Below are 26809 nucleotides of genomic sequence, written 5' to 3'. Positions count from 1 at the left end.
CACCAAGGAGACACCATACATTTTGTCTTATTCTGCTCAAAGAATAATTTGATAAGTGTTCTATTTATTCTAATGCATGATTTCCACCAAATATTGCCCTTATTGCATTGGTGAACCAACTTTCTACTCTGCAATATTACAATACTTTTCATAATTCAAGACTTTCAACTTTACAGCTTAGAATGTTCAGTGACTTGCCTAGGGTAAAGCAGTTGCCAAATTTTGGTCATGTTGTCTCTTCTACTTTTTTGATCAGAATCCTGCCAAATATCTTCTCAAGCACACTAATCCACAGGTAGCTTTTGTACTCTTGCTTTGTTTTTCTTTGTATAGGTAAACAATAACAGCACTCTCCCAAGTGTCAGGCAGTCCTCACATGTATATATTAAACAAGGCACATGCACCAACTAGATAAGGAAACTGTACCCACATTTTAACATACAACATTTTCACAGAATTGATGACTTCTTTGTCCTCAGTTTCTTTCTTATAGATTAACCTCTACAGGATTTGCTTTAATTTAACTCCTTGATATATCACTTTTATTTGCATACAAATTTCTAGATACTTTTTCCAATTAGGATTGTTAGCAAAATTAACTGGTTCCAGAGCAGGTAAGGGATAGGGCAATCCAGTGAGGGATTAACCTGCTTGTGACTGTTCTTCCTGCCATGGGGCTCTCCAGAAAATGGCGGGAATGGTCCTCCACTTTACACTTAGTCCTTGTCATTGCAGACTCTTTGGGGGAGACTATTTTCCTGTCACTTTGCTCTTGTAACATGAAGCTCACCACGGCCATACATTAAAGGTCACTAGTTTTGGTTTTTGCCTCAGGATGGACACAATATGATCTGAAACTGGAGAGTATTGAAGTTTAATCCTTTATGGACAGATGACTTTCTGACTGCCACAAAATTTGATATAATAACCTCTCCTCTACAGAGGAGAAGGGATCATTAGATACTACCCCAGATACCTAATGGATTCCACAGGTTTTCAGAGAACTCTTAGAAGTGCAGTACGCAATTCAACAAAGGTTACCAATTGAAATAATAAGATGCCTGGACTGAACTGGATGTGCATATGTTTGCTCCTGTTCCTTGATTTTCTGAGGCATCCAGAAAATGAAATGACAGGGAGATACGAAAACTCCAAAGGGAGAAAGTTTGAGATGATTAAGTCCATAATGGCAATTCGGGTGGAAAACACCACCACCCCCAAAAAAACAAACAAAAAAAACCCCAATATTTTCCTACCTTATTTTACTGGCTGAATGCCTCCCTGTTTGTAGAACAACTAATTTCTTTTTAGGGAAGGATGTTTACCTGGATCACTTGAAATGCTGCTATGAGCAATTTCATGGCATTTAGTGGACAGATCAGTTAAATTTAGGAGTAGAACTTAATGGACAGCATTAAGATGATGAGGGTTTTCTCTTCTGATACAATTTGAGTCTGTGAATCCTGCAGAAGTGGAAAGGGCCCTCTGCAGTATTAATTCTGCCACTTCACAGCTGGACAAGAAATGTGGTAGAATTGCTGACCCAGTACCTGGTGATTATCAGGGTCTATATGGGAAGGAACAGATTTAACAGAATGGCTTCAGGTTTATGAGCCTACATCTCTTTATCTCTGAATAGGATTATATTTCCCATTCAGAAATTGTCCAAAATTTGTGAGTTCCTATAGACTCACAGCTCCTGCTTAAAAATCAGATGGTAGATATGACTAGGAGGGCTTTTGCCCTCCTTTTCCATCTGGTCCATCATTTGTAATCATTCTCATGGGGAACCCTTGCTCATGATCACTTCCCTGTTGGACTATTGTAATGTGCTCCACATGGGGTGGCTTCTGAAGAAGACCTGGAAGTTACAGCTGGATACAGAATGTTGAAGGTTGGGGAATGGTCAAAATGCTCCAATATATTTGCATAACTCTTATGCTTTAGAAGTTCCACTGATTACCAATGGGCTTCTGGGTACAATGTAAGGTGCTAGTTGTAATCTTTAAGACCATATATCTCTCTGAACCTGGTTATTTGAGAGACTGTATCCTGTGGCATTTATTTACCCAACCAACCAGGTTTCATGAGTTTAACTATCTCCACTTCCTGTCTCTCTATAATCTGACAAGGCCTCAGAAGTGGGCTGTTTCCATCATTGCTCTCTTTCTCTAAAAGTCCCTTCTAATGGTTGATTTTAAAAAATTAGTAAGAATTTCCATCATCTAGCTCAGGGATGTCAAATTCGTGGCCTGCAGGCCAGATATGCCATGTGCTGGCCCTGCCCCGCCTGGTTTAGTGAAGGGGAAAAAGTCCCGATACATCATGTGATGCCGCCATGACGCCATGAGTTTGAATGCTGATCTAGCTGATACAAGAGAACAGTATATAGGTAAACTTATTGTTACCTGTTAAAAGAGCCTTAAAAAAAACCATACTTTCCCTTCACTTACACATTAGACATTCACATTTGCACTACTCATTATTACCTCTTAATATTCCACTAACCCAAATGCTTACTTCCTTGAGACCTCAAGCAGTATTTCCTGCTAATGTTAAGAACCATATTAATCTGTTTGGACACCTTCTGGCCAGTATGCCACAAGTGCAACTAAAGCACAGTTTTAACCAAAGCACACGACCACTATTCTACGCAAAGTAGGATATCGAATCCAAAGATTAGATATCCTAATTGCAAGTTTTGCAAATTAACATGTATTAGCCACATTTCACCACCCACAGGTTCACATACTTAGGATGCTTTAGACTTTGGATTCCTTTCCATGGAACATTTAAAGGTCTAGGAAGTCTTTCAAGTTGCAGATCCTGCAGCACTATATGCCATGGTTCAATGACCTATCACCTTCCCTAAGTTCTCTTATCTATATTCTTGATCATAATATATACACATTTGATGCCCTTATACCAGATCAATCAACTGTTGCCTCATGTCTAAACCTCTTAACAAAAATAATTTCCAAAATAAAATAAGGTGGCAGTGCTTAATAACTGCATAATTATGCAAATGTTCATTTGTTAATGAGAAAATTATCCAAAATTAGTAAGTAGATTCTCATTAAGTAGCACACTATTCAGTAACCTTCTCAAACAAACACTGAGTAGCATTTTTAAACAAAGTATGTTCATATCCACATAACCATTACTGATCTTCAAACAATGGAAGTGCATTATATAATGTTACTAATTATCATCAAGAGGAATCATGTTAATGATTTCAAAGGATGATAGAACCAACAACCATTGGCCATTGCTACTGCTCTGGCACTACTTCATTACCTGTTCTGGTGTTCGGTTGTACAGCCTTTCTAATTGTTCCTTCCGGCGCCTCTCATGGCCAGCATCAAAGACAGGGATTTTCAGGTCTGTACCTGGAGCTGCACGAATATTGGCTAACTTTGCACAGATATGATAATAACGCTCCTTTAGGTCTTCTACTGACCGTTTCTAAGTTCAGAACAAGGGTTAAAAATAGAAGTGATTAAGAGATTAGGGATAAAGGAACATATATATTTGTTATATGACTACAACTACCACCGATATATTATGAAAATAAGATTTACTGGTTTGTAGTATAAAGTTACATATGATCCTTATGTAGAATATGAATATCATTAATTTAATGGTGAAAAGAAGAGGTGGTACATATTCTTTCCAATGTTCAATGTTATTAAAAATGTACCCTTACAAACATCTTTATCAGTTATCATTTGTTCTTAGATATATCTTCCATTAAGAAAAATATTGAACACCTATAACAAGGACAGAAACAAGAATATGAATCTGCTGAGGCTTCCATATTTGATTAAACAATCATTCTCCAAAATTATCTAATCTGGGCAACTCTTGTTGAGGCATCACTTTATCTAATATTCTCCATGACCATTCAGTTAAGATGGGCCTAATTATGAAGTGCCCTAAGGTGTTTGTGTAAGTTAGACAACACCTTTTCTGCAATTTATGTGCTGGGTTTGCGGCACATGCTAATATCTGATAGTTTCATATTTCATAACTGTTGTTTTTTGTTTTTACCTGCAAATAAAGAAACAAAAAGCATTCAAATCTCATATGAGCCCTTTTACCAGTGATGGCTAACCTTTTTGCCGTCGCATGCCAAAAGTGGGGGGAACACAGGGGGGTCACATGCATGCATGCCCACAGCCATCATTCCATGCCCCCATGCCCCCCCCATGAGAGCGCAACCCCCTGTGCTCCCCCCGCTTTTGGCACGTGACGACCAAGAGGTTACCGGTGACCCCAGTACGCCTATTTTTCGCCCTCCCCAGGCTCCAGAGGCTTTCTTGGAGCCTGGGGAGGGCAAAAACAGCCTCCCCCACCCCCCCGGAGGCCCTCCAGAGGCCGGAACGGCCCATTTCCCAACTTCCAGTGGGTCTGGAAGGCCCAAAAATCAGCTGGCCGGCATGCCCATGTGCACTGGAGCTGAGCTAGGGCAACGATCGCGTGCCCACAGATATGGTTCTGTGTGTCACCTGTGGCACGCATGCCATAGATTCACCATCATGGCCTTATACCAAAAGATTTAACATTAACTTTAATGTTAAATCTTTAATTTAACATTAAAGTTAATGTTAAAATTTGGATTTTAGTTGGGCATAATTTGGGAAGTCAAAACTCATTAACGGGAATTTGAGTAAGTTCTCATTTGATGTTCAGTATTTACTCTTCCATAGGATGACCATTGGTCAAATAATGGATTCTTAAAATTTTAAGTCACTTGGCACATTGCACTAAAACAGCATTTATATAAAAGGTATTAATCAACAGAACCCTGTTCATGACATCCTCACCTATAAACTCTACTCATAAGGAGGAGCTGTAGTAATGCATGTGTTAACTTCATATTTTTCTTGTCGTTAAATCTAGAGACTGATTAAAACATCGACACTGTCTAAAGTGTCTTTCTAAAACTAAAACTCTCCTGGGTATACAGTTATCCCAGATGAATGACAATAAGAACAGTAAGACAAAAGAAGTGGAGCTAGCAAATTCATCCTGTTTCATCTTTTTAAAAGCAGCACTTACATGTTACAATGACTGAATGAGATTAGAGGCTTACTTTGAACTGCTGGTGATCATAGCGGTCATGAATGACCACAAAACGGAGGTCAAAACGTCGTGATAAGTCAAATAGGTGGTCTGTTTCGGCTTTTGTCCAAGCATCATCATGAAGGTACATTTGATACTCTTGCTCTGAATAGACTGGAACTTGTACTGTCTATCCAAAAAGAGAAAAGACTATTCACACAATAGGTTCTTCTTAATCTTGCACATAATAGTTCCACCAAGCAGAGGACATCTTGAGGCATGTAACAGAAACTCATGATACAAATCCAATTCTTCCAAAAACAAAAGTTCCTCAAAATATCCTTTTTACATCTCTCCAACATTTTTTATAGTTGCTAAATTCAGTCATCATTTTGACTGAACTTGAACAAGCTGGCTAAGCAATGCCTCAGATTCAAAGACAAAAAGATGAGGTGGAGCATATGCGGGAACAAATGTACACAGCAGCCATGTACATTGCAGTAGATCACTAAAAACTGATGTGGGAGTTAGCACTAGACATTGCAAGTAAAAGAGTATTGGGAACCAATTTTTAAAGATTTTTATGCAATTCTATTAAGCACACCAATCTTACATATACAATATAACTCTTATTAAGCCTCCATACTTTGTTGAATCTGGCAAAAGGGTAATCCTTGCCCTCTTCGGCCGCTCTTCTCCAGTGGTAGAACATTGCGCCATCCTTTCTAGCAGGGTTTGTGAATGGCATCCACTTCCAAGGTCTCACTTTCTTGGAACCAAGTTTTGCCTTCACTGTACGATAACCTTGTGTTGTGTCACTTGGTAAAAGTGGGGGTGCATCCCTGAAAGAAAAATACAAGGCCTAAACCAAACCAATTGTTAGCATAAGGTTCAATGTATTGCCCAATCCGTATTTTCGGAAGAAGAATTAAAAACAGCTTGAAGACAAGACAGCCATGCAAACCTTCACATTATTTTATATAACCTGTACAAAACTGTAGTTAGGTGAATTGGGAAGTAATTTATTATTAAGTCCTGAAGGTGTTAAGAGTTTAGACGAATATTTTTATCTGAATAGTCTTGATGATTCCGCTCATATAGTTGACATTTATCTGTGTTATAAGAAAATACGATATGACATAAGAAAACAAAAATGGGGAGGATAAAGATGTGAGAAAAAAGCTATATAACAATGCTATTTATAGGAATGAGTTTAAGTGACCTGATTGTATTATTTGCTTTTATTATACCCTAACAATTCATTCCCATTTTATTTTATATATTTATATTATGATGCTATGGTTTTTGTTCTGCCTTTCAGTCAGTTTTGAATCCTGGTATATGTCTGGACAGATTCCTGTGGTTTTCTTGGTAGTATTTTCAGAAGTAATTTGCCACTGCCTTCTTCCTAGGGCTGAGGGAGAGAAAGAGAGTTTGTCTAAAGTCACCCAGTTACCTAAAGGTGGCTTAGAACTCTCAATCTTCTGTTTCTTGCCTGGTGCTTTTAATCACTATATCAAGTTGACTCTCTGTAACAGTTTAGCAGAGTCCAAATTCACAGTATAGGATAAGCAAGTCCAATATAGTCCTTCTGAATTAGAAAGAGGTACACTTCATGTTTCTTCTTCAGGGATATCTTCTTGATTAGGGCAAAATTATATTTAAAAGATCTACAAATGTTTTTGAGAGATTAGTTCTTGCAAAATTACAATAGCTTACCATTCTTAGAAATCATGTCCTCTTTCATAAAATAAAAAAAGCATAATATTTAGGTGATTTGCTCTTGACTAAAGTTAAGTATTGAATAGTTATATTACCCATGAGGCCAATATAATCAATATTAAAATTCAATGTTGTTCAGCATTATTTTCATAAGAGCTTTGCTCTTAGAAAACTTAAATGCCAAAAAAATATAAACAATATTTACATTTTTACAAAAAAACTACCACTTTGCATGCATACATTTCAACTGTTCTTCCTATAGGACATCTCAGAAACAAACTCCAAATTTCCTTGATCACATCAAATGAGTATAGAATTGTTGGTTATGGAGATGTTACATATGAATTTCTCCCTACATCTAGTTCAAAAAGGCACAGCTGTTCCCCACCAAGCCCCAGAGTCTCTTCAAAAATTGTTGTTGAATTGTAACATTTAATGTAACAGAAAGAAAAGAATGTTAAATGTAAAGGGAGCAGTCCTAACAGTTAATCATCTCATACGTGCATAGGATAGAAAGATGGGAAGTGGACTGAATGTATACTTAGGTACAGCAAATGTATAGCAAAACATTTACTTTTTATCAGAATACAACAGTGCATAGACCTCTCGGTGCATTCCTTCTGGTCTCTTAAATGTTAGGGTTTCTGATGATTTCTTGGATTTTTTCTGAAATAAAAAAATATTTATTTAAATCCTTTGTGGAGCATTAATGTCAATTACTAGAAGCAGGTTTGGTTATTCTGCCTTTTGACTTCTTACAATAATATCTATTTTCTTCTTATGCCTGTAATATTCTTAAATAATGTTCTGATATTCCAAGTTCTCAAAGCCTATATTTCCCATTTCATTTTTATTTCTTAAAAAGTAGAATACAAAGATGCAGGGAGTTAGTGTAAATTCTAGATGCAGCTAACTGACGAACAAACAGACCAATCAAATTCCTTCTCATTCTAATATTCTTATCCATTCCTTTCATTGTGCTGTGTAGCTTTGTTCCCTTATTGCCCAATAAGATAAGCAAAGCTACAAAGACAAAATGGGAGATAAATATACAAATGATACACTGGGAAGTGTATTTAATTACACAAATGTTCTAAAATTATGATGTGGAAAAAAATGCAGACTTTATGAAAAAAAGCAGTATAAAATATTTAATCCAGACTGACAAATCAATCAGAGGCCAATACATGAGGATATTAGAATTGAAAGGCTAAAACTGTCAATTTTTATAAACGCACCAAAACAAAAATTGCATTTCATTTTTATATTGTCTTTTAGAGCTCGTCAAGAACAGAAGTACCAAGATTCCTCCAAGAGAAAATCATGCTGGCAAGATCTCAAATAACAATACAGTACTACATGGTTAAAGAAAAATTCTGCTTTCTTGTGCTGTTTCTACATAATTTCTGCACATGTAGTCCTTGAGCCCTAATTTTTTTTTGCTAAGCCAGACAATTAAGTAAGTTTTGCCCCATTTTACAACATTTTTACCACAGTTTTTAAGTGAATTACCATAGTTATTAAGTGAATCTGGCTTCCACATTGACTTTGCTTGTCAGAAGGTCACAAAAGATGATCACATGACCCAAGGACAGTGCAACTGACATAAATATGAACCAGATGCCAAGCATCTGAAGTTTGATTACATAACCATGGGGATGCTCCATTTGTTATTGTCTGAGAAATGATCGTAAGTCCCTTTTTTCAGTGCCTTTGTAACTTCAAATGGTCACTAAATGAATAATAGTAAGGCAAGCACGACTACTATTTCATAGCTCGCACTCTGCAATAAACAACACATGATGGAGACTATCATGCAAGTGTAGCCTCAAGTGTGTCTAAGAAGGACTCAATGGAAGTAGAACAAAACCAAACGTGAAATTTATCCTCTCGAATATTTATCTCAGTCAACCATCCCCATTTGTACCTTATCAGAATTGATGATGTCTTTCTTATTAATAGTTCCTATGTTTTCAGATTCTGGGCCGCCCAGTTCAAGTATATCCCGGACATCTGCTCCTGTAGTCATTCTGATTATCTAAAATTAGAAAAAGGAAAGATTGAAAGCAAATAATCCTTATCCAGACACCCAGTGACGTGCAGACACCTCTGCAAAATTAACTGCTTCCTTTACCTTAGATCAGTGGTGAAATCCAATTTTTTTTACTACTGGTCTGTGGGCGTGGCTTGGTGGGTGTGGTGTGGCTTGGTGGGTGTGGCTTCATGGGCGTGGCAGGGGAAGGATACTTCAAAATTTCCATTCCCACCCCACTCCTGGGGGAAGTATATTGCAAAATATCCATTCCCACCCCACTCCTGGGGAAAGGATATTGCAAAATTTCCATTCCCACCCCACTCCTGGGGGAAGGATATTGCTAAATCTCCATTCCCACCCCACTCTGGGGCCAGCCAGGGGTGGTATTTACCGGTTCTCCAAACTACTCAAAATTTCCGCTACCGGTTCTCCAAACTGCTCAAAATTTCCGCTACCGGTTCTCCAGAACCTGTCAGAGCCTGCTGGATTTCACCCCTGCCTTAGATTCTGTATTAAATTTTGTTAGGTACCCAAAATATCTATTTGAAGAATACCAATCTTAACCATCAATATATTTGCCATTCAAAATAGTACATGGTAATTGGAATTTGGATCCTGAGAAAATGTTTCATGTAAGAAATAGTTTCCAAGCACTATTTTATTTACTAATCAAACTTATATGGCCTCCCATCTCACAGGAAGTGATTCTGGGTAGCGTACAACAATCCAATAAAATAATAATGTAATATCATTATAATTTTTAACAAACATTAAAACCGTAAAAACAGAATTAAACAAGAAACTCATCCCCCAGGGGCCGCAGGCCTGCTGGCATAATCAGGTCATGAAGGACCTTTAAAAGTTCAGGAATTATGAGGCTGATCTCATCTCAAGGGGAGGGCGCCAGAGCAGAAAAGGTCCCGTAAGTGTGAACTACAGGCAAAACATACAGATTTTCTTCCACAGGTAGTTTTAGTTAATCTTCCGCATCCTAATTTTGAATAATCCTCCATATACTAATTGTTACCAAGTCCAGATATCCCGTTCTTTCTAACCTTATGAAAACAAAAGAAACATCAAATCCTGACATTCTGAAACAGGGATAAAAATGGTCAAATGTGTTATATAGCCAAACAAAAATTTAGACTTTTTGTTACAAATTCTGCAGATGCATGTTGAGTCTAATGAGAATTTTAGACTCAAAAGAGCTATTATAAATAATGCTCAATCTACAGCGATAGCTATGGTTCACAAAATGTAATAAACAAGTCTACATAATTGTGATACAATAACTTTATTATTAGAAGCCAAAACACTAATATCTGCAAGAACGACCAATAGAATTCATGAGGAAAAATTCTTATATTTCAATGCAAAAGATGGGTGTTTTTGGCTAGTTGAATTATTCTTAAATTAAGGCAATACCATAATATTGCCTTAATATACAAATGTAAGAATTCTTAATAATAAATTAATAATAAAGAATAAATATTAAGTCAACTAAAAAGACCTAGTTGCATCCAAATTTTCAGTATTCAATATTAAAGAAAGAAAACATATGTCTGAAGAGGACAAAAGATTATTAATATTTAATTCTTGACTAGAAAAGTTACTTTTTCAAATTTCCCCACCATCATCGACTTTGCTTTGCTGAACATCTTCTATGAGGAATAAAATGTTTATTTCTATTTTTATTTATAAAATGATAGTGAAGTTTTTCATCTTACCTTTTGGAGTTACAGATGCAAATGAATCTTTTTGTTCTGTCAAGACTGACATAAAGGGTACCTAAGAATGAATAAACTGTTCAGTAAAGATATCCATATAAATTACTGCAACTCTAAGAATGATACCGTAGTAATATTCCAAAAGGAATTAATTCAGTTCAATGAGTGAACATCAATTGTTTTTAGATGTATTCACTGTTTTTTAACCATAATACACCAGTCCATGTATATTTATTTGAGGAAAAGGCTCAATAAACACAGTGAAACTGAATTTTGAGTCTTACAGCTGGTGGATATAAAACACAATAGAATTCTTACACTTTCTCATTGTGATCTCTTTTCTTTAAACTCATGTATTACTTTGGATCTTTTTTTGGATTTTTTTTTAAAAAACAAATGTGCTAATCTTCGGGGGGTGGGTGGGCGCTAAGTGGAATTATAAAAGACAATTTAAAAAGCACAGCATGGACTCGACCATAATATTGTTTTTATTAGAAATAATACATTGCTTTAAAACCGTATCGCCCTGTCAGCTTGTCAGTAAAGAACAAGATGCTGATCCTGTAGACATCTAATGCTACTCCATTTTCAGACTTCAAGGAAAAGGAACCAAAGAACTAAAATGTTGCACTTACTGCCTTACGAATTACCCAAATTCTCTTCTCCCCAATCCCAGAGGTTTACTCCTATAAGGCAGGGGTGGGAAAATGTGGCCCTTTTACTACCTGTGGACTTCAACTCCCAGAATTCCTGAGACAACCAAGCTGCCTCAGGAATTCTGGGAGTTGAAGTCCACAGGTTGTAAAAGGGCCACAGTTGCCCACCCTTGCTATAAGGAGTTCGTTGAGCCCTTTTACTAACTCCGTTAATTTTATGTCTCTTCAGCTGTTTATACTTCCGGATAAAATCCTCCGTTCTCCCGCTCTCCCATCCCCTCTGGAAGCCCTCCCGGTTACATTTCCCCATTTATACCTTCAAGTTTATCTCGAACCGGCCCGAAATCCAGACCAGCAACAACCATAGACCGGCTGTGCAACATCTATAATAACCCTTCCGAGGCTTACTTCCGGTCTCTAGTTCTCCCAGCATATTTCTCAAATAGTCTTCTTTCGATCCCACGATGCAGTGCAGCTCGAATCAAGGCTCGGATACTATTTGCAATCTGGTTTGCTAGTTCCGGAGTCTATTTGCACTACAACCATCGGTGCTCTTGTTGGGCACTTTAAAAAAATAAATCTAAACGAAGGTCGATGGCGGCTATTTAATTAGCATCAAATCCACATGCTATTTTATACGAGCTGTATGACAAGAGACAAATTTGGTAATTAGTATCAAAAATCTTTAGATTTACGCTTGCTAATAATAATGCTGTCCAAGAACAGAAATTCTAGACTTGTATCACCCTCATTCCAACCCACTTTCTCCCCCCTCTGTTTCTTTGCAGAAAATGCTGCATGTATTTATTTATCCTTAAATAATTTATTCTTTGAAGCAAGTGGATCAATATTGTTTTCTGAAAAGAAATGTCATAAAATCATTGGGCCATTAGGCTACATTGTCCAACTCCCTGCTCAGTGCAGAATCCAGATTAAAGCAACCTAAACATTTGTACACATCCGATGACGTTAAACTCTAAGAGAGCAGTGGTTTTCAAACACTTTGGTCTCAGAAACCCTCTACTTTCTTAAAAAATGATTCATGACTCCAAGAGCTTTGGTTTATGTGAATTGTATCTATAAATGTTCACAATGTTAGAAATTAAAACTGACAAATTTGAAAACATTTATTTGATTTTGTGGATCCCTTGAAAGGGTCCATATTTTGAGAACCACTGCTCTACATAAAGTAATGATGTAATGTAATATAAACATCTAACATAAACATCTGTTCCTATTGTTGAAAACTGCTTATACCAAACAGAATTTCCCCCAATTATTCAGCCATAGGGCTCACCTTCTTGTGCTGCTAAAAGCAGCAAGATGTCTCATTGCTTTTTTTTAGTCACATCCTATGATGTCACCTTCATAGCAGAAGCAATATAAATTTCAATTTAGCTTTTCCAGTTTAAAATAGTGCAGACAGCTGCAACTGCTGAACCCATTCTGATGTTTATTGTCTGTTGTTTTGTTTGTCATTCAATCAAAAAACTATGTTTTGCTTATGGAAGGAGGAGTTTTAAATATCAAGTTGGTTTTTGTATTTCCAAAAATACTTTAAATTAAATCCACATTTCTTGGGTCGAACATTCACTCCCTACTGAATGAATTTTATTTCATTTTAAGACTGAAATGTCTTTATTTATTTATTTGCCTGCTTGTTCGTTCTACTGAATTTAGAGGCCACTTGACTCCAAAGGACTCTAGTCAGCTTACATTTTAACAAGTGGAGAACAATGAAATAAAAAAGAAAAAGATGAGGCACGTGGGGGGAGGGATTGAAGGAATTTGGAATATGCCAATTCTGCTCAATCTTACTGAATAAGTACAAAGTATTGGAAACAGGTGGACCTTCATATAACCAGGCCCTATGCCATAAAAGCCTGTATAGATAATAAGCACCATCTTGAATTGCACCTGGAAACCAAGTTGTAGTTTCTTCAAGTGGTATTCAAGGGCAGCCCCATGTGGAGTCAATCAGTCATCTTGTTACAGTTTTAGATCAGCACAAGCCCCATTTAAGGAACATTGCATTCTTTATAGTCTATTTGTGAGATGACTACAGCAGCATGAATGACAATCTGAAGGGCCTCCCAATCTAGAATTGGGTATACTAGGTGAATCTGTGCAAAGGCCTTTTAGCTACAGCTCCCATCTGTACTTTGAACAGTAGCTTGAGTCCACTGTGATTCCCAGATTGTGCATCAATCTTGAATGGGGAAGTACAACACCAACCAGGGCAAAGGATGAAAAATCCCCAGATCCAGGTATCCCAAATAACCACAACTGTTTGGTCATATAAGGAATGAGTCTGAGTTTACAGTCATCTCCCACAGTCCACAGAGGAGTGGTTATGTGAACAAAATTTGGGCTGACTTGGGCCCACCCGCCTTTAAAACTGCCTTTGGGCTGCTTGCTTATTTACTGCTGCCAGGTGCTCTGCAGCTCAACCCTGCCTACTACCACCCACTCACCCACTGCAATGCACACCATTACTGTACTGTCTGGAACCGCCCCCCCTTTTTTTCAATCATCCTCTTTTGCATCAATGCAGCTAGAACTTGTCTTGCATCCTGCCCAAGGCCTCCATTCATGCCTATAGGGGGAATTTAAGAGAAGGCAGAGGAGGCAGTCCCTTAATTTACTGAGGCTCAGAGCTGGAATGAACCAAACCAGAAATGGCTTCGTTCAGGGTGGATCCTCACCTAACCACTGGAGGGATTTGGTTAACAACAGCAATGGGAACTGCCAGGATTGCTGTTACTAAGCAATGCACCCATATGACATCATTTACAACTGCATTGCTTAATGACAGAAATTCTGGTCCCAATTGCCATTGTTAACCGAGGATAACCTGTAATCTGCTTCCTCCAAGATCCTCTGTAACTGTTACCAAACTACCTTTGGCATGATCTTCCCTAGAAATGCGCCAAAGCAAAAGGAACATTAAATGCAGATTCCCACTTATCCCATTTTAATTTTGATATGTTTCCATTTTATCTGGTGAAAAGTTTTGGAAAACCTGTATACTGTTTTGTCATTTTGGGTTGCTTTAAGTAAGGTCTTTGGTTCAGATGAATTTGGAAGATTAGTTAGATTGAGCCAAACTTTTTAAAAATTCTGTAGCCAATATTATTAAGCACTAATACTGTTGATTGTACATGTCTGCTTAAACAATCTGTTGGTTCTGATCATTCAGCCTTCTTTCTCCAGAATCAAGTAAGTAAACACAGATCTATTGTGTTTGTATAACAGATCAAAACATTTTGTACTTAATGGAAGCATCTTTAGTTTGCTCTCTTGAAAAGTAACTCTGAAAATAATGATAAGCAGGTTAAAGAGATTTATAAAATCCAGCAATCTCACTGGTTCTCCAACACTAACCAGTAGAGGGCAACATTGACCATTGAATAGAACCATTGCTACAGCTTCTTAGCTGTTCTCCAGAAACTGCCAGCTCACATACCCTAAGTAATGAATCTTAAAAATGCAAAATTAAATGCTTAAAAAATAAATATCTTACAAGAATTGTTGCTCTTAAACAATCATGGTCATCCACTGTCATATTAGCTACTTCATGTGATCTCCCCAACTAACAGTTAGCAGGTGAGTCTATGGAGAACTAGATACATAACATTTGAACACATTTGGATATACTATACCTAACTGTATAATCAGGCTATAATTAATAAGGTCCGAAATTAATGTTACATAATTGTATGTAAGAGCCGTTACTGTATAACATAGTGTAGGAAGTTAGCACCCATCCCTTTCCTAGAAGAATGAAATATTTTAGGAAATATTAAAAAGGCAGAATATTATGTTTCCCTGGTTGAGAAATGGAGAAACGTGTTTTAAAGACAAAGCAACACCCACCTTCCTGCCTCTCCCCCTTTGTTAATGGGCCAGAGGCAGAAACTCAATCTTTGACAGTAGGACCCATCTGCAACACAATAGCAACAGAAACTAACACAATGGGACCCATCTAGGACAGAAATTCACCACATGGCACCTGGGAAGATTACATCAGCCAGCAAGGCTAGCTAAGGCCCCCACCCCCTGGGAGTCTGACAACCAAACAGGATACTCTTTCTGGGCCCCAGGAAGTTCAAAGCCAGAGAAAGCATAAAACCTGGGGACTCGCTGTATCTAGGCCCTTTTCTGTTCAGGAACTTAAGCCATGTGATCCTGTCCATCATTAAACCATCTTTCCAAACAGTCTCCATGTTTCCAGTGTCTTTTTCCTCACTTGCAGCTGAACCCAGAAGGATATTTCTTCCAACAATTGGATAGTGAACGATAGAAATAGAACTTATGTAAATTTGAATGTTATGGATAATATTGACACCGCTGTAATATTGAAAACGCTGTAATGAGTGAAAATTTGTGTTTTGTTTTTTAATGTTGAAAATGTTCAATAAAACTTGTTTTTTTAAAAAAGAATGCAATACTGCAGGCTAACTGACTGCTCACTCCAGGAGTTTGATTTTGAATGGCTCAGGTTTGACTCTGCCTTCCATCCTTCTCGGGTCGGTAAAATGAGGACCCGGATTGTTGGGGACAATATATTGATTCTGTAAACTGCTTAGTGAGAGCTGTAAAGCACTGTGAAGCAGTATATAAATAGCAATAAGTGCTATTGCTATGTATCCAGTTTTGGAAGTTTTACTTAAATATATTATATAAAATGTCTCTGCTTCCAGCAAGTGAATGATAAATTATAACGAATTTTTAATGTTATATTCTGAGCAGATGGAACTCAGCCAGAATACATGGCTGATATTCTTGCTGTAGAAAGAAGTGAGGAAAAGTTGTATAGCCATTTCTATCACTTAACAATATTTTAAAGGTGAAAGGTATACATTGATCTGCTGAAAACTGCAGCCATTAATAACTAAATTTGAAAAAGAAAGTATAGAGATCTATAGATATATGATTGCTGCTGTTAGGTGCTATTCAATGAATTGCTGTCTTGGTTTCACACACTAGATTTTCACAAACAGATCTATATTTCTATTGTACATAAGATGAATATGTACAATATATATCCATCTTTCCATCTAAAGTTATTAATGTAAAATACATTTTGATTAAGTTTATATAATTGTAAAGAGTGTAGGAGTTGCAATCGCGCATCTTGATGATGTCACAAATATTGGCCAATACGGCTTTAAACAACAGTTGTATTACTTGCAAATGTGTACATGCAACTTCATTTGCTTCATATTTTCCAGTGGAAAAGATTGTGTCCTCAATATTTCATAAGTACTCAGTAAATATGAATGAAGAACTTTGGATTCTCTTAAATGAATTAGTAAACATTGAACAAGGAACTCTCAGTTCTGAAAAAGTTAAGATACACATAAATCTCATTCAAATCCATGGGCTTTGTAACGTATGATTTTTATTGGAGTTTTTTTCATTATTTTACCTGAATATATGATATAAACCATGGTGTTTTAATGAAGTTTAATCACTTCTAAATTTCTAAATTTTCTTCATCTTGAGCAAAGGCATATTTTAGGGTGATTTTTAAACCTCTTTTAGGTTATTTCTGTAAAGGTTTTCACATGATTTGGGAACATATCATTAAAATATAAAAATTGGTGAGAAGAATGAAACTTATGTCCTGTATCAATGTCATCATTCCAACAATAACAACAGCATTGATAAACCCAGATGGAAAATTCGCATAGACCTAACAGTGAAAAAACTGCAGGCAGAGCTGAACAATTTGAAAAAAACTGAAACAAGAATAGTTGAAAATAAACAACTGAAGCTGGGCTTTAAAAAGTGATATAAATATTGGAATCACAATTCAAGATTTAAAACCGATATACTATCAAGAAAAATCGAGTAAATCAACGCTTGTATAAGCAGTACAGGTAGCCTTTGACTAATGGCCACAATTGAGCCCAAAATTTCTGTTGCTAAGTGAGACAGTTGCAAAGTGTCTCACTTAAGTGTGTTAAGGCTATTGCTTAACGCACTGTAAGCCGCCCTGAGTCTTCGGAGAAGGGCGGCATATAAATCAAATTAAAAAAAAAAGTGAGTCTTGCACTATTTTATGACCTTTCTTGCCACAGTTGTTAAGTGAATCTGACTTCCACATTGACTTGCTTGTCAGAAGGTTGCAAAAGGTGATCACATGACCCAGGGACACTGTAACCATCATCAATATGAGTCCGTCTGAATTTTAATAATGTGACCATGGAGATGTTGCAATAATCATGAATCACTTTTTTGAGTGCCATTATAACTTCGAACAGTCACAAACTGTTGTAACGTGAGAACTACCTGTACAATCAACATTTACAGTTTAGAACAAATCAGTATCAGTTCTACAGGAATATTGGCTCCACGCACCATTAAAGTGAAAGAAATATTATGAAACCTGACAATGAAGAAATTTTGCAGCTCTGTACGGATAGTCAAATCACCCCATAGAATAAAACAAGATGACTCAATGAATTTAAACTACACAAAATAAATTGAAAGGGGAAATGATGGAAAATTTAACATTTGAATACACCTTGGATTGAGAAGTTACATGGATTTTGGTTTAAATATCTAACTAGCCTACATGTATGGTTAGCTGATTAGTTATGTTGCATTAAAGAATAAAACAAAGTTTAGATGACAACTGGAAGAACTTTTTAATAATAAAAGATACAGAAAAAGAGCCATGTCTCAAAACTACAGACCAATAATTAAGAGTGTCTTTCATGCTTGAAAGTCTTAATAATAGCAAATTCAAAGGATGTTTCTCTCAAGGACAATTTTTTCTATTCAGTTGAGTAAAACTGCAAAAAATTCACAAGATATTTATTGATAAAGCAATCCTAATTTTTTTAAAAAGTCAATTATGTATGACTTGGATTGATTACATTAAAGTATTTGATTTCCTTTCTCATGGGTTGATCATGAAAAAGTCAGAAATTACAAAATATCCAAGGTTTTATAAAAACAATAAAGCATGAAAGACTAAGCTAGTGCTTAATGGTGATGAATTAGATGAAGACAAAATAAAAGGGATCTTTTAAAATAATAGATAATTTATTATCACTTTTATTATTCATATTTTTGCTGCTCAAGAATAAGGACTATGCACAAATACCAAGAAACATAGAAAGACCAGTTTGAATAATAAATGGTACATGATAAGGATGAAACAATTGACCATATAATAATTATATGCAGCCAAATTACACAAACTATAAAAATTGCATTATCAACTTGGGAAAATATCACACTGGCATTTATGTAAACATTCACAGTCAGATAGAATTACTGGATACATGAAAACCCAAATAGAGTTATTGAAAATGACAAAACCAAAAATTTATTTGTTACATAGAGCATAACACTGCCATTAAAAGTAGCATGTTTGGTATGTAGCCATCCAAGAGACAGTAATGTTGTAGACATGGAATTGGAATAGATTACAAAATATCAAGATTTGCAAACAGAGATTGGAAACGTGTGGGAGAACAGAGTGGCACCAACAGGTTTTGAGACAATAGGTGCAATACTTCAAGAATTTAGAAAAAATTAAATTGCCTAAATTTACAGCCCAACCACAAACAACAGCAATGTTGGGCACCTCATGCACCATAAATGGCTACCTTTATGATTTCCAAGTCCTTGGAAAGGCTTTAAATCATGAAGAAGAAATATACAATATAATACACAAGTAGTGGATTTGGAATGGCGAATATATAATATAACACACAAGTGGTGTATTTGGAATAAAAACACTACAGTATCATATTTTCTTTTATTGAATGCTGATTAACCCCTGGCCAACATGTAAAACATTTTGAACCACAGAATACAATTATTATTTTCTTTACAGCTCAGACTCCTGCTTCTCTTATGCTCAAGATAATATTACTAAATCTCTTAGACTTACAAGAACTGCTTTTAAATGGAGTGACATTGGGTTGGAATGTACCTCTTCTCTGGAATAGTGCTATTCCAGCATTATCCTAAAACACTATTATTCCAGAAAACCTGAGTCTTAAAGGAGCCTGCCTAGATTTACTGTGAATTTAGCTCTGCAAAACACTTGCACAAAACCAGAGCAAAGTTTAAAAGGGGGCTAAACCTGTCACTCTAGCCAACTGTCAAAACCCACCTCCTCCCCAGTGCTTCCTCATATTAAGGACAGTTATTAGTGGGTATTTTCTGGCAGTTGGTTGGTGGGAAAGCAGATTAGGTCAGGGGAATCTACCAATCATCTTCCTTAACTTGCTCCATATTAAAAGAAGTGCAACATTTCCTTGATACTTTATTATTGGATTTCTCCACACCATTATATTTGCATTATTCCATCTTCTATATATAATAATCTCAGTCCAAGGCAGAGAGGGATATTTAAAGGACAGGAGGGGGGGGGAGAGACTACTGATGTATTCTTAGAAGATTTAAAAATTATCCTCATGAAATTCTCTGTTTTCAAAACTTCGTTAGGGAAACTGCATGTAATATGTTACAATTAGTATTATTCAAAGTTTTATTTTATTTTTGATCCAAATTCAGAGAATGCTCCCTGGCAGGATCTTTTTAGCCAGGACTTTTCTCTTTATGGAGGACCTTTTCTTTTATCCTTCTCAATTCCTCTGGCACAGCCTCTCTTATTTGTGAGAGTCTGTCTGTGATATAAATAATATTTTTATGCATCAATAAACAAAAATAGATACTTCCTGCAGCCACTAAGCAAAGTTTTTGCTTTGGCTCTGCTCCTTGAATTTGCAAGAAACCACCTCAAGTCAAAAAAAAATCTTCCAAAAAGTTGTCCCAAAGGACCTTTTCAAAAGGCAACTGGACTTTCTAGGGTTTTTCCTTGAAAACTTTTCTCTTACGAACATTTCCATCTATTTGTTTGGCTCCATTGCCTGGGTGGAGAAATATCCAAAACCTGTGTTCTGCACATCTGTGGAGATTCTCAGTCCTCCAGCTCATGGTTGTCCCAAGAAGCTTCTTCAGCTCTGACTAGATGGTGGGGAATGGAAGGAATTATACTCCTTGCAGACAGCTGATCTGCAAGGAGCTTCTTGAATAAGAAGCGAAACATCTTCAAAGAAAAAACAGTCCAGTTGCCTCTTGAAAAAGCACCTCTGTGTTCTGCACCTGCAACTTTGGCTACCACAAAAGCCTATATCTACAGTGTATGCTTTCCTACATATATACATACATACAAACATACATACATACATGTTTAACATTTCTTTCCATCCTTACAATATATTCTGATAGTGCTATTTGTACATCATAGGACAAAAATGCTAAATAAGATATTAACATGATTACAGCATGCTAAGAGAGTTGTACACAACACAATTGGCAAATAACATATGAAGAAAGGAGGACATACTTGACATTTCATTAGGGATTGCCCATGGACCATTAAGATGCACCACACTGTTGAGGATTATGAGCTTTTTTTCTTGTAGGAATGTTGCGGATCATCAACTTTTTTTTAAATGAATGCTGTATCTATCAATTTTGTAACATGACCACAGAATTTCACTCTGTCCATGGCTATGAAGTTCTCTGAATCCTTTATCAGAGCTATTGATCACTAGTATATTAGGTTATGCAATTGGCATTACTCACTTTGTGCAACATATTGGTGGCAGTGGATACCAAAACATATTGATGAACATGAATTTTAGCTTTGGGATCTTTTCAGTATTAAAGTAAAATAGGGATTTAAAAAAACCTGTGGAAAAGGATGCTAAAGGTTTTGGAAGCTGATATCAAACATTGGAGAAAGTATACTAAATTTCATTAGGAATAGAAATTCTCTGCTCACATGAAGCCTTATAATTGCACACTCGATTTTGCATAAGAGATGCTGGCAACTTGTAGTTGGCGCTACCAAACTGTTCTCATGGCATAGTGCCAGTTCCTTGCCATCTGTGGTTAGAGGTTAATGAACAGCCTACTGTACACAGCAAGAGAGGTCATTAAACAGCAGGATGACAAGCTAGGCAAAACAAAAGGACCTGGTCCACTTGTACTTGTCTAGAAATAATATTTATCTGACAGAGAAGAATTGTTTGTAAAGAGCAACTTTACAAAAGAGAATTTGTGAGGAAGGAGAATTTGAGAAGGTGGTAATGGTGCTAAGTCCAGAAATGGCTGGCTTTGTTCAGCAAATGTAACCATCCATCAATTTGGCTACATCATCAATTGCCAAGAAAATGGAATTTTGATAGATAGGAAGACATGACAGGAAACACTGTCTCCAACACTGTCTACTTTCCAGAAAATGATGATTATAGAGCTTTTCTGGAGGGTTTTTGGAACCTGATGTCATGTATTTTGTTTGGATGTTATATATTTTAGTCTTATGTTTTTATATTTAAGCTTTTGTATCTTGATAGCTACCAATGTGATGGTTACAATAGAGAAATGTGATTAATAAAATGCTTATTTTCTGAGAGTACTGCTATTGCTGCAACAATTATATAAGCAGAAGTTGCAGAACTGAAATATTTCCTGTCCTGCAGGGTCAATGATGAGACAAGTCTTAACTTATTGAATTTGCTTAACACAGTCTCTTAAGCATAGCATCCCTAACAGGAAAAAAAATCCATAGCAGCATTTATACATAGAATGATTATGAGGCGTCACTGTTTCCTTAGGGCTGGCAAATAAAGCAGAACAATGAGAAGCAGCTGAATTCTTATTTGTTTCATTAATTCAATTGGTTATGCGCTCAGTTGCTAGAAATAGAATACTTTACATACCTTCTGTGAAAGAGCATCATTAAATATTAAACATTCTCTATTAGGAAGCAGAGATAGGTTATAAATACACTCATCTGAATTCAAAATCTAATTAATGAGGATGAAGGAAGGAAGATCAGAGTGTGATTTTTTTGCCTACCCTAAAAATGGCCTTGGGTTTTGAATAATGAATTCAGGACAGTAATCTTAACAGTTGTGCTTCTTATTACTGGGCTTTTATGAGCTTATTTCCCTGTAGATTTTTTGCTACCTTTTGACTTTGGTAGGATAGAGTGACCAAATTCACAGATATATTGGGAATTGGGAATCCCAGTGCTTCCTCCCCCTATGATAGGTATGTATCTGTTTGAATGGTATCTGTCAATGTTATGTATAAGCTTTGAAAGGAAAAGGTTGGAAGATGAATATAATTTGTTATAGGATCTTTGTTAGTTGGGCACCAAGAACAATTGGCCCAAGATCATGCACTTAAGTTTTAGACTCCTTAGATCTCGGTTGTAAGAGAGAGCACAATGATCTTGGAACTTCCAAGTTACACTGAATTATTGGCCCATTATTTTTAATTCTGAGTTTTGTGTAGTATTTAATTTAGGGTTTTTTATAGGGGAATTATTAACATTTTGGAAAATAACATAAGTTACATAATTATTCATTTCCAACTGTGTGTGATTGCCCATTTAGCATTTTCAAAATTATGATGTCAGGGAAGGGCTCAGATGTTTTCAAAACAACTGTACATTGTGTTATTATTTCCATTTGCCTTCTCCTTTCTAAGCCTAGGAAATGCGCCAAAATTTCCAGCTTTCCCAAGCAAACATGTGGAGACAAGGCTAGAAACATGAAGATCATATATTTTTGACAGGTGGAAAAAATATACCTGCGATCCTTAAAAGGAACAAAAAGCATATGAACTTTTGTTCATATGAAACAAGATTTTAAGTTCTGTCAGTTCTGAAGCCAAGAATGGAACATTGTGCTAAAGGCTAGTTCTAGATCAGTGCTTCTCAGTCTTGGTGACTTTCAGTTGGGTGGATTTTAACTCCTAGCATGCTGGCTGGGGAATTATGGGAGCTGAAGTCTGCGCACTTTAAAGTGTGAAGGTTGAGAAACCTTGGTCTATATGACAATGGAAGTTGATCCCTAAGTAGTTATGAGCTGTGATATCATTCATTCATTCATTCATTCATTCATTCATTCATTCATTCATTCATTCTTACTATTTCTAAACCACCCATCTCCTTCAGATATGAATAATCTTGCTATGATTGTCAGTTTTCCAAAACCTACTGTGACTGGAATGAAATCAGAGGTTATCTTTGGTATACTTTTAGGTCTATGTATTCTTGAAATAGTTGTTCATATGGGACAACTGTAAGATTCAGCCTTCTTATTTTTTTAAAAAAATAAACTGCTATAAAAGCATTTCATGCAAGTGGTATAAATCTAAACCGAATTCATAAAGTGCTGCTATATTTGTTTCTTTAAAACATTCATAAAGCATTCAAGTATGTAATAAAATCAGTAATCTTCAGAGCTACAGCATGATTTGTGTTCCTTCTAGACTCTCCCCTCTCTCCAATTTAAGGCTAATTTAGGTAGATAACAACCGAAACGAACCTAGATGGTTTGGGGCTTCACGCTACACAGTCTGTACAGTTCAGAACAATTTCCAGAGATGGATGATCACACAAATCTGACTGGTTCTAGAAACTAAGTTAACATTATAACTCTATTATAGTGTTCATGTAAAATCACACCAAACTTGATTTCACCCACCGATAGAACACTTATCTCCTCCTGCTTCTTCCTGCCATATCCTCACACATACACAGCCCGCATCTGCCATTGTTCTCTCTGAAAGAGACAAATGAAAGAGGGGAGATGATGGAGGCAATGAAATGGTAGCCTTATCCTAAGTCTTGCTGTTCTAAGGCTGAAAATCCTGCTTGGATTTTGGTATGGACCCTTTTCATCTAGATGAGGGCTCTTCTTAGCAGGCACAGTGGCTTATGATTTTTCTCCAGTGACTTTCTGGAGAAGCCAACTTGGAAGATTGAAAATAGCAATCAAATGATTGCGGAATGCTTGGCAACTGGTCATAAGTGCAAACAGGTTACCAGGTGTCCAGATTACAATCATGTGACCATAGGGACACTACAACAGCTGTAACTTCAGGCACGAATCATAAATCCTTTCACTTAGCACTATCATAATTTCAAATGGTCACTGAACAAATGGGCATAAATTGAGGACCTCCTGTACACATTAATTAATTGTAGGTTTGATTTTATTCTCATATCAAAATTATTTAAATATATATAGTTAACATTATTATCCTAATTAAAATATAAAGAATCAATGAGATTATTTTTAATCAGAATATCTATGAAAACAGTGCATAATTAAGGTATAAAATAAGGATATTATATTTCCCAACCCTTTTCATTCTAGGCAGATCTATCTTTGGTTATGTCCATTTGAGGCTTAACTGCTATTGCTTCTCCAGTACACCAGGCCCCCTTGTTCCCATCTTTGGGCAAATCATCTGATTTTCCCTTGTATTAGTGGTCTGAAATCTCCCATCATAAAAATTCAATTTCCTTTTTTGAGATGTTTGATCTCTGAAGAGCTTATGGGACACGGCTTTCTCAATGGCAGGAACTCCCACTAGTTCCTACCTCCTAGATCTTCCTCCTCTTCACCAGGTAAGTTGCCATTGGACCCTCATGCTAGAAAATAGCTAGACTTCAGAAGGACTTGTGCTATTTGTGGTAGAAAAAAAAGCAAAAATATGTAAGGATGGGTAGATAGTGTGTGGTGGTGGCCAGTAGCTAGTTCCTTGCAATCTCTCATTGGTCCTAGAAGAGAGCTTGGTCAGTTCAATATATCTGCATCAGAGGTGGGTTTCAGCAGGTTCTGATCAGCTCTGGAGAACCGGTAAATAGCACCTCTGACTGGCCCCGCCCCATCTATTCTCTGCCTCCCAAGTCCCAGCTGATTGGTAAGAAATGGGGATTTTGCAGTAACCTTCCCCTGGATTGGGGAGGGAATGGAGATTTTACAGTATTGCCACGCCCACCTAGTCACGCCCAGCAAGCCACACCCACAGAACCGGTAGTAAAAAAATTTGAAACCCACCACTGATCTGCATGATAACAGCCATATGCTGTTGGAAGACTACTGCGGAGGGAGCATTGTGGGTAGTAAAAGCAGAAGAGGTGTAGAAGTATCCCTTTTCTACTCTTTGAGTAAAATCTATTGTGTTTTAAGGCCTATTATGGCATACGAAAAAGAGATGACTGAATATAACACAAAAAAATCAGAATAACATATTTTAAATTTCATTTCAACCTACAATGTACAATAAAATATTAAAAATGCAAAACAGAATAATGAGAGAGAAAAAAGAAATCATAGATGAACAAATGTTAAAGAACTAAATATACATTTATAGTCTTAAGGAAACAGCAAATTAAACAACCATATTCAATACTTCTGTTCCAAAATATATTTATATAGATATTGTAATCTGTAAGGAAAAGTGGAGCCTAATGTTGAGTATAATAATCCTTAGCTAATGAATTTGTTCATTTTTAGTCAATGCAATTTCCCACACATTTAAATATCATTGATTCAAACAAAAAAAAGTGCTTTCATTTTCCAGCATTTTGCTATAATAAACCTGAGGACCAATATTAAGCATTAGGGAACGTAGGCACTATGAGACCATATCGGAATTAATTAAGCACAGTTGCTGAGTAATTTTCCCATTTTTTTAAAAAAAGAAAGTGGAACAGCATGTGTAACCAAGAGAACCAAATGCCACCAGAGATAGTAATATGTACTAATTTGATTACAACCTCTCCAACACAGCCTAGAAAGATAACTGATATCTGCACAAATGCAAAGTAAATAATTATTTCACTACTTAAACTTTTGCCTCACAAATGTTGGTTGACTTTTATTCTTCAACTGAGACCTGGTAGAAACTTTATTCTGAAATTCTGCCCCCCCCCTCAAATATAAATGCTTAATTTAAGAACATAAAAGTTAGAAAGTGTTAAAGATTAATTTATATATCAGGATCCTCCACTTGCTAAATTTTGTATAATTTCACTAAAATTGTTATTGTTTGGTTCTTTAAAATCCCTTCTGATAATCGCTCCTGGGACATGTATCTCTCTGTTTTTGTTCATGGTCAAGCAAAATTTGGAGGTTTCCTACTGTAAACTAATTTCTCCTCCTGTATTTCCAATTTACAATATGGGAGCAGATGCCATATTCTCCTTGGTTTAGAGACCTTAATGTTGGGAAAAAAGGTAGTATGTTCCTCACAATGGCAATCTCCAAACCAATTGGAGCACAAACAAAGTCCCTGTTCTGTGGAGAATACAGGCCTTAATTGTCGTTCTAGTTATAAAACTGAAGAGAAGATACCAATATCTTTTGAACTCATTCACAGAAATACATAAAAATATGTTTAGTTGCATATCCTGGACAACAAAAATCAAGTGGACTTTGCAATGGTTTCCTCGGCCTTATCCTTGGATCAGGCACTTTTTACTACACTCTGAAACAAAACATTTTCCTATTGTTGGAAGATACATTGTGTTGGAAATGACCTCAGTATAACTTGTCCTTCTTCCACCATGAAGTTTTGGCAGCAAATCTGTTCCTTGTAGAATCACTTTCAGAAAATAAACAGACACCACCCAGAGAGACTGGGAGAGTATACTAGATTTATTTCTGGCCAGAGGTTGGAGAAGCACAGGAAGGTTGCCCTTTAATTCACCTTTTGGCTTGTTTAACTGTGTTCCTGATCAGCTTGTAATGTTCCTAATTGGTACA

General features: G+C 36.4%; 1 protein-coding gene across 1 annotated transcript in view; it reads right to left on the bottom strand.

Annotated features, from left to right (window-relative positions):
• The window catches only part of DMAP1 (DNA methyltransferase 1 associated protein 1), a 45605-nt gene extending 33759 nt beyond the window's left edge, over nucleotides 1–11846 (bottom strand). The window contains exons 1-7 of the mRNA XM_034414907.3: nucleotides 11521–11846; nucleotides 10549–10609; nucleotides 8714–8824; nucleotides 7361–7452; nucleotides 5711–5906; nucleotides 5096–5254; nucleotides 3298–3465 (exon numbers count right to left, since the gene is read on the bottom strand). Of these exons, the coding sequence (XP_034270798.1) occupies nucleotides 3298–3465; nucleotides 5096–5254; nucleotides 5711–5906; nucleotides 7361–7452; nucleotides 8714–8815 (717 nt within the window). The 5' untranslated portion in view covers nucleotides 8816–8824; nucleotides 10549–10609; nucleotides 11521–11846. The remainder of the gene's footprint in view (nucleotides 1–3297; nucleotides 3466–5095; nucleotides 5255–5710; nucleotides 5907–7360; nucleotides 7453–8713; nucleotides 8825–10548; nucleotides 10610–11520) is intronic.
• Nucleotides 11847–26809: the final 14963 nt, after the last annotated feature.

The sequence above is a fragment of the Pantherophis guttatus genome, chromosome 3, assembly GCF_059756535.1.
Source record: "Pantherophis guttatus breed Tessera chromosome 3, ASM5975653v1, whole genome shotgun sequence".
NCBI lineage: Eukaryota > Metazoa > Chordata > Lepidosauria > Squamata > Colubridae > Pantherophis > Pantherophis guttatus.
This window is presented reverse-complemented; position numbering and strand designations above follow the sequence as displayed.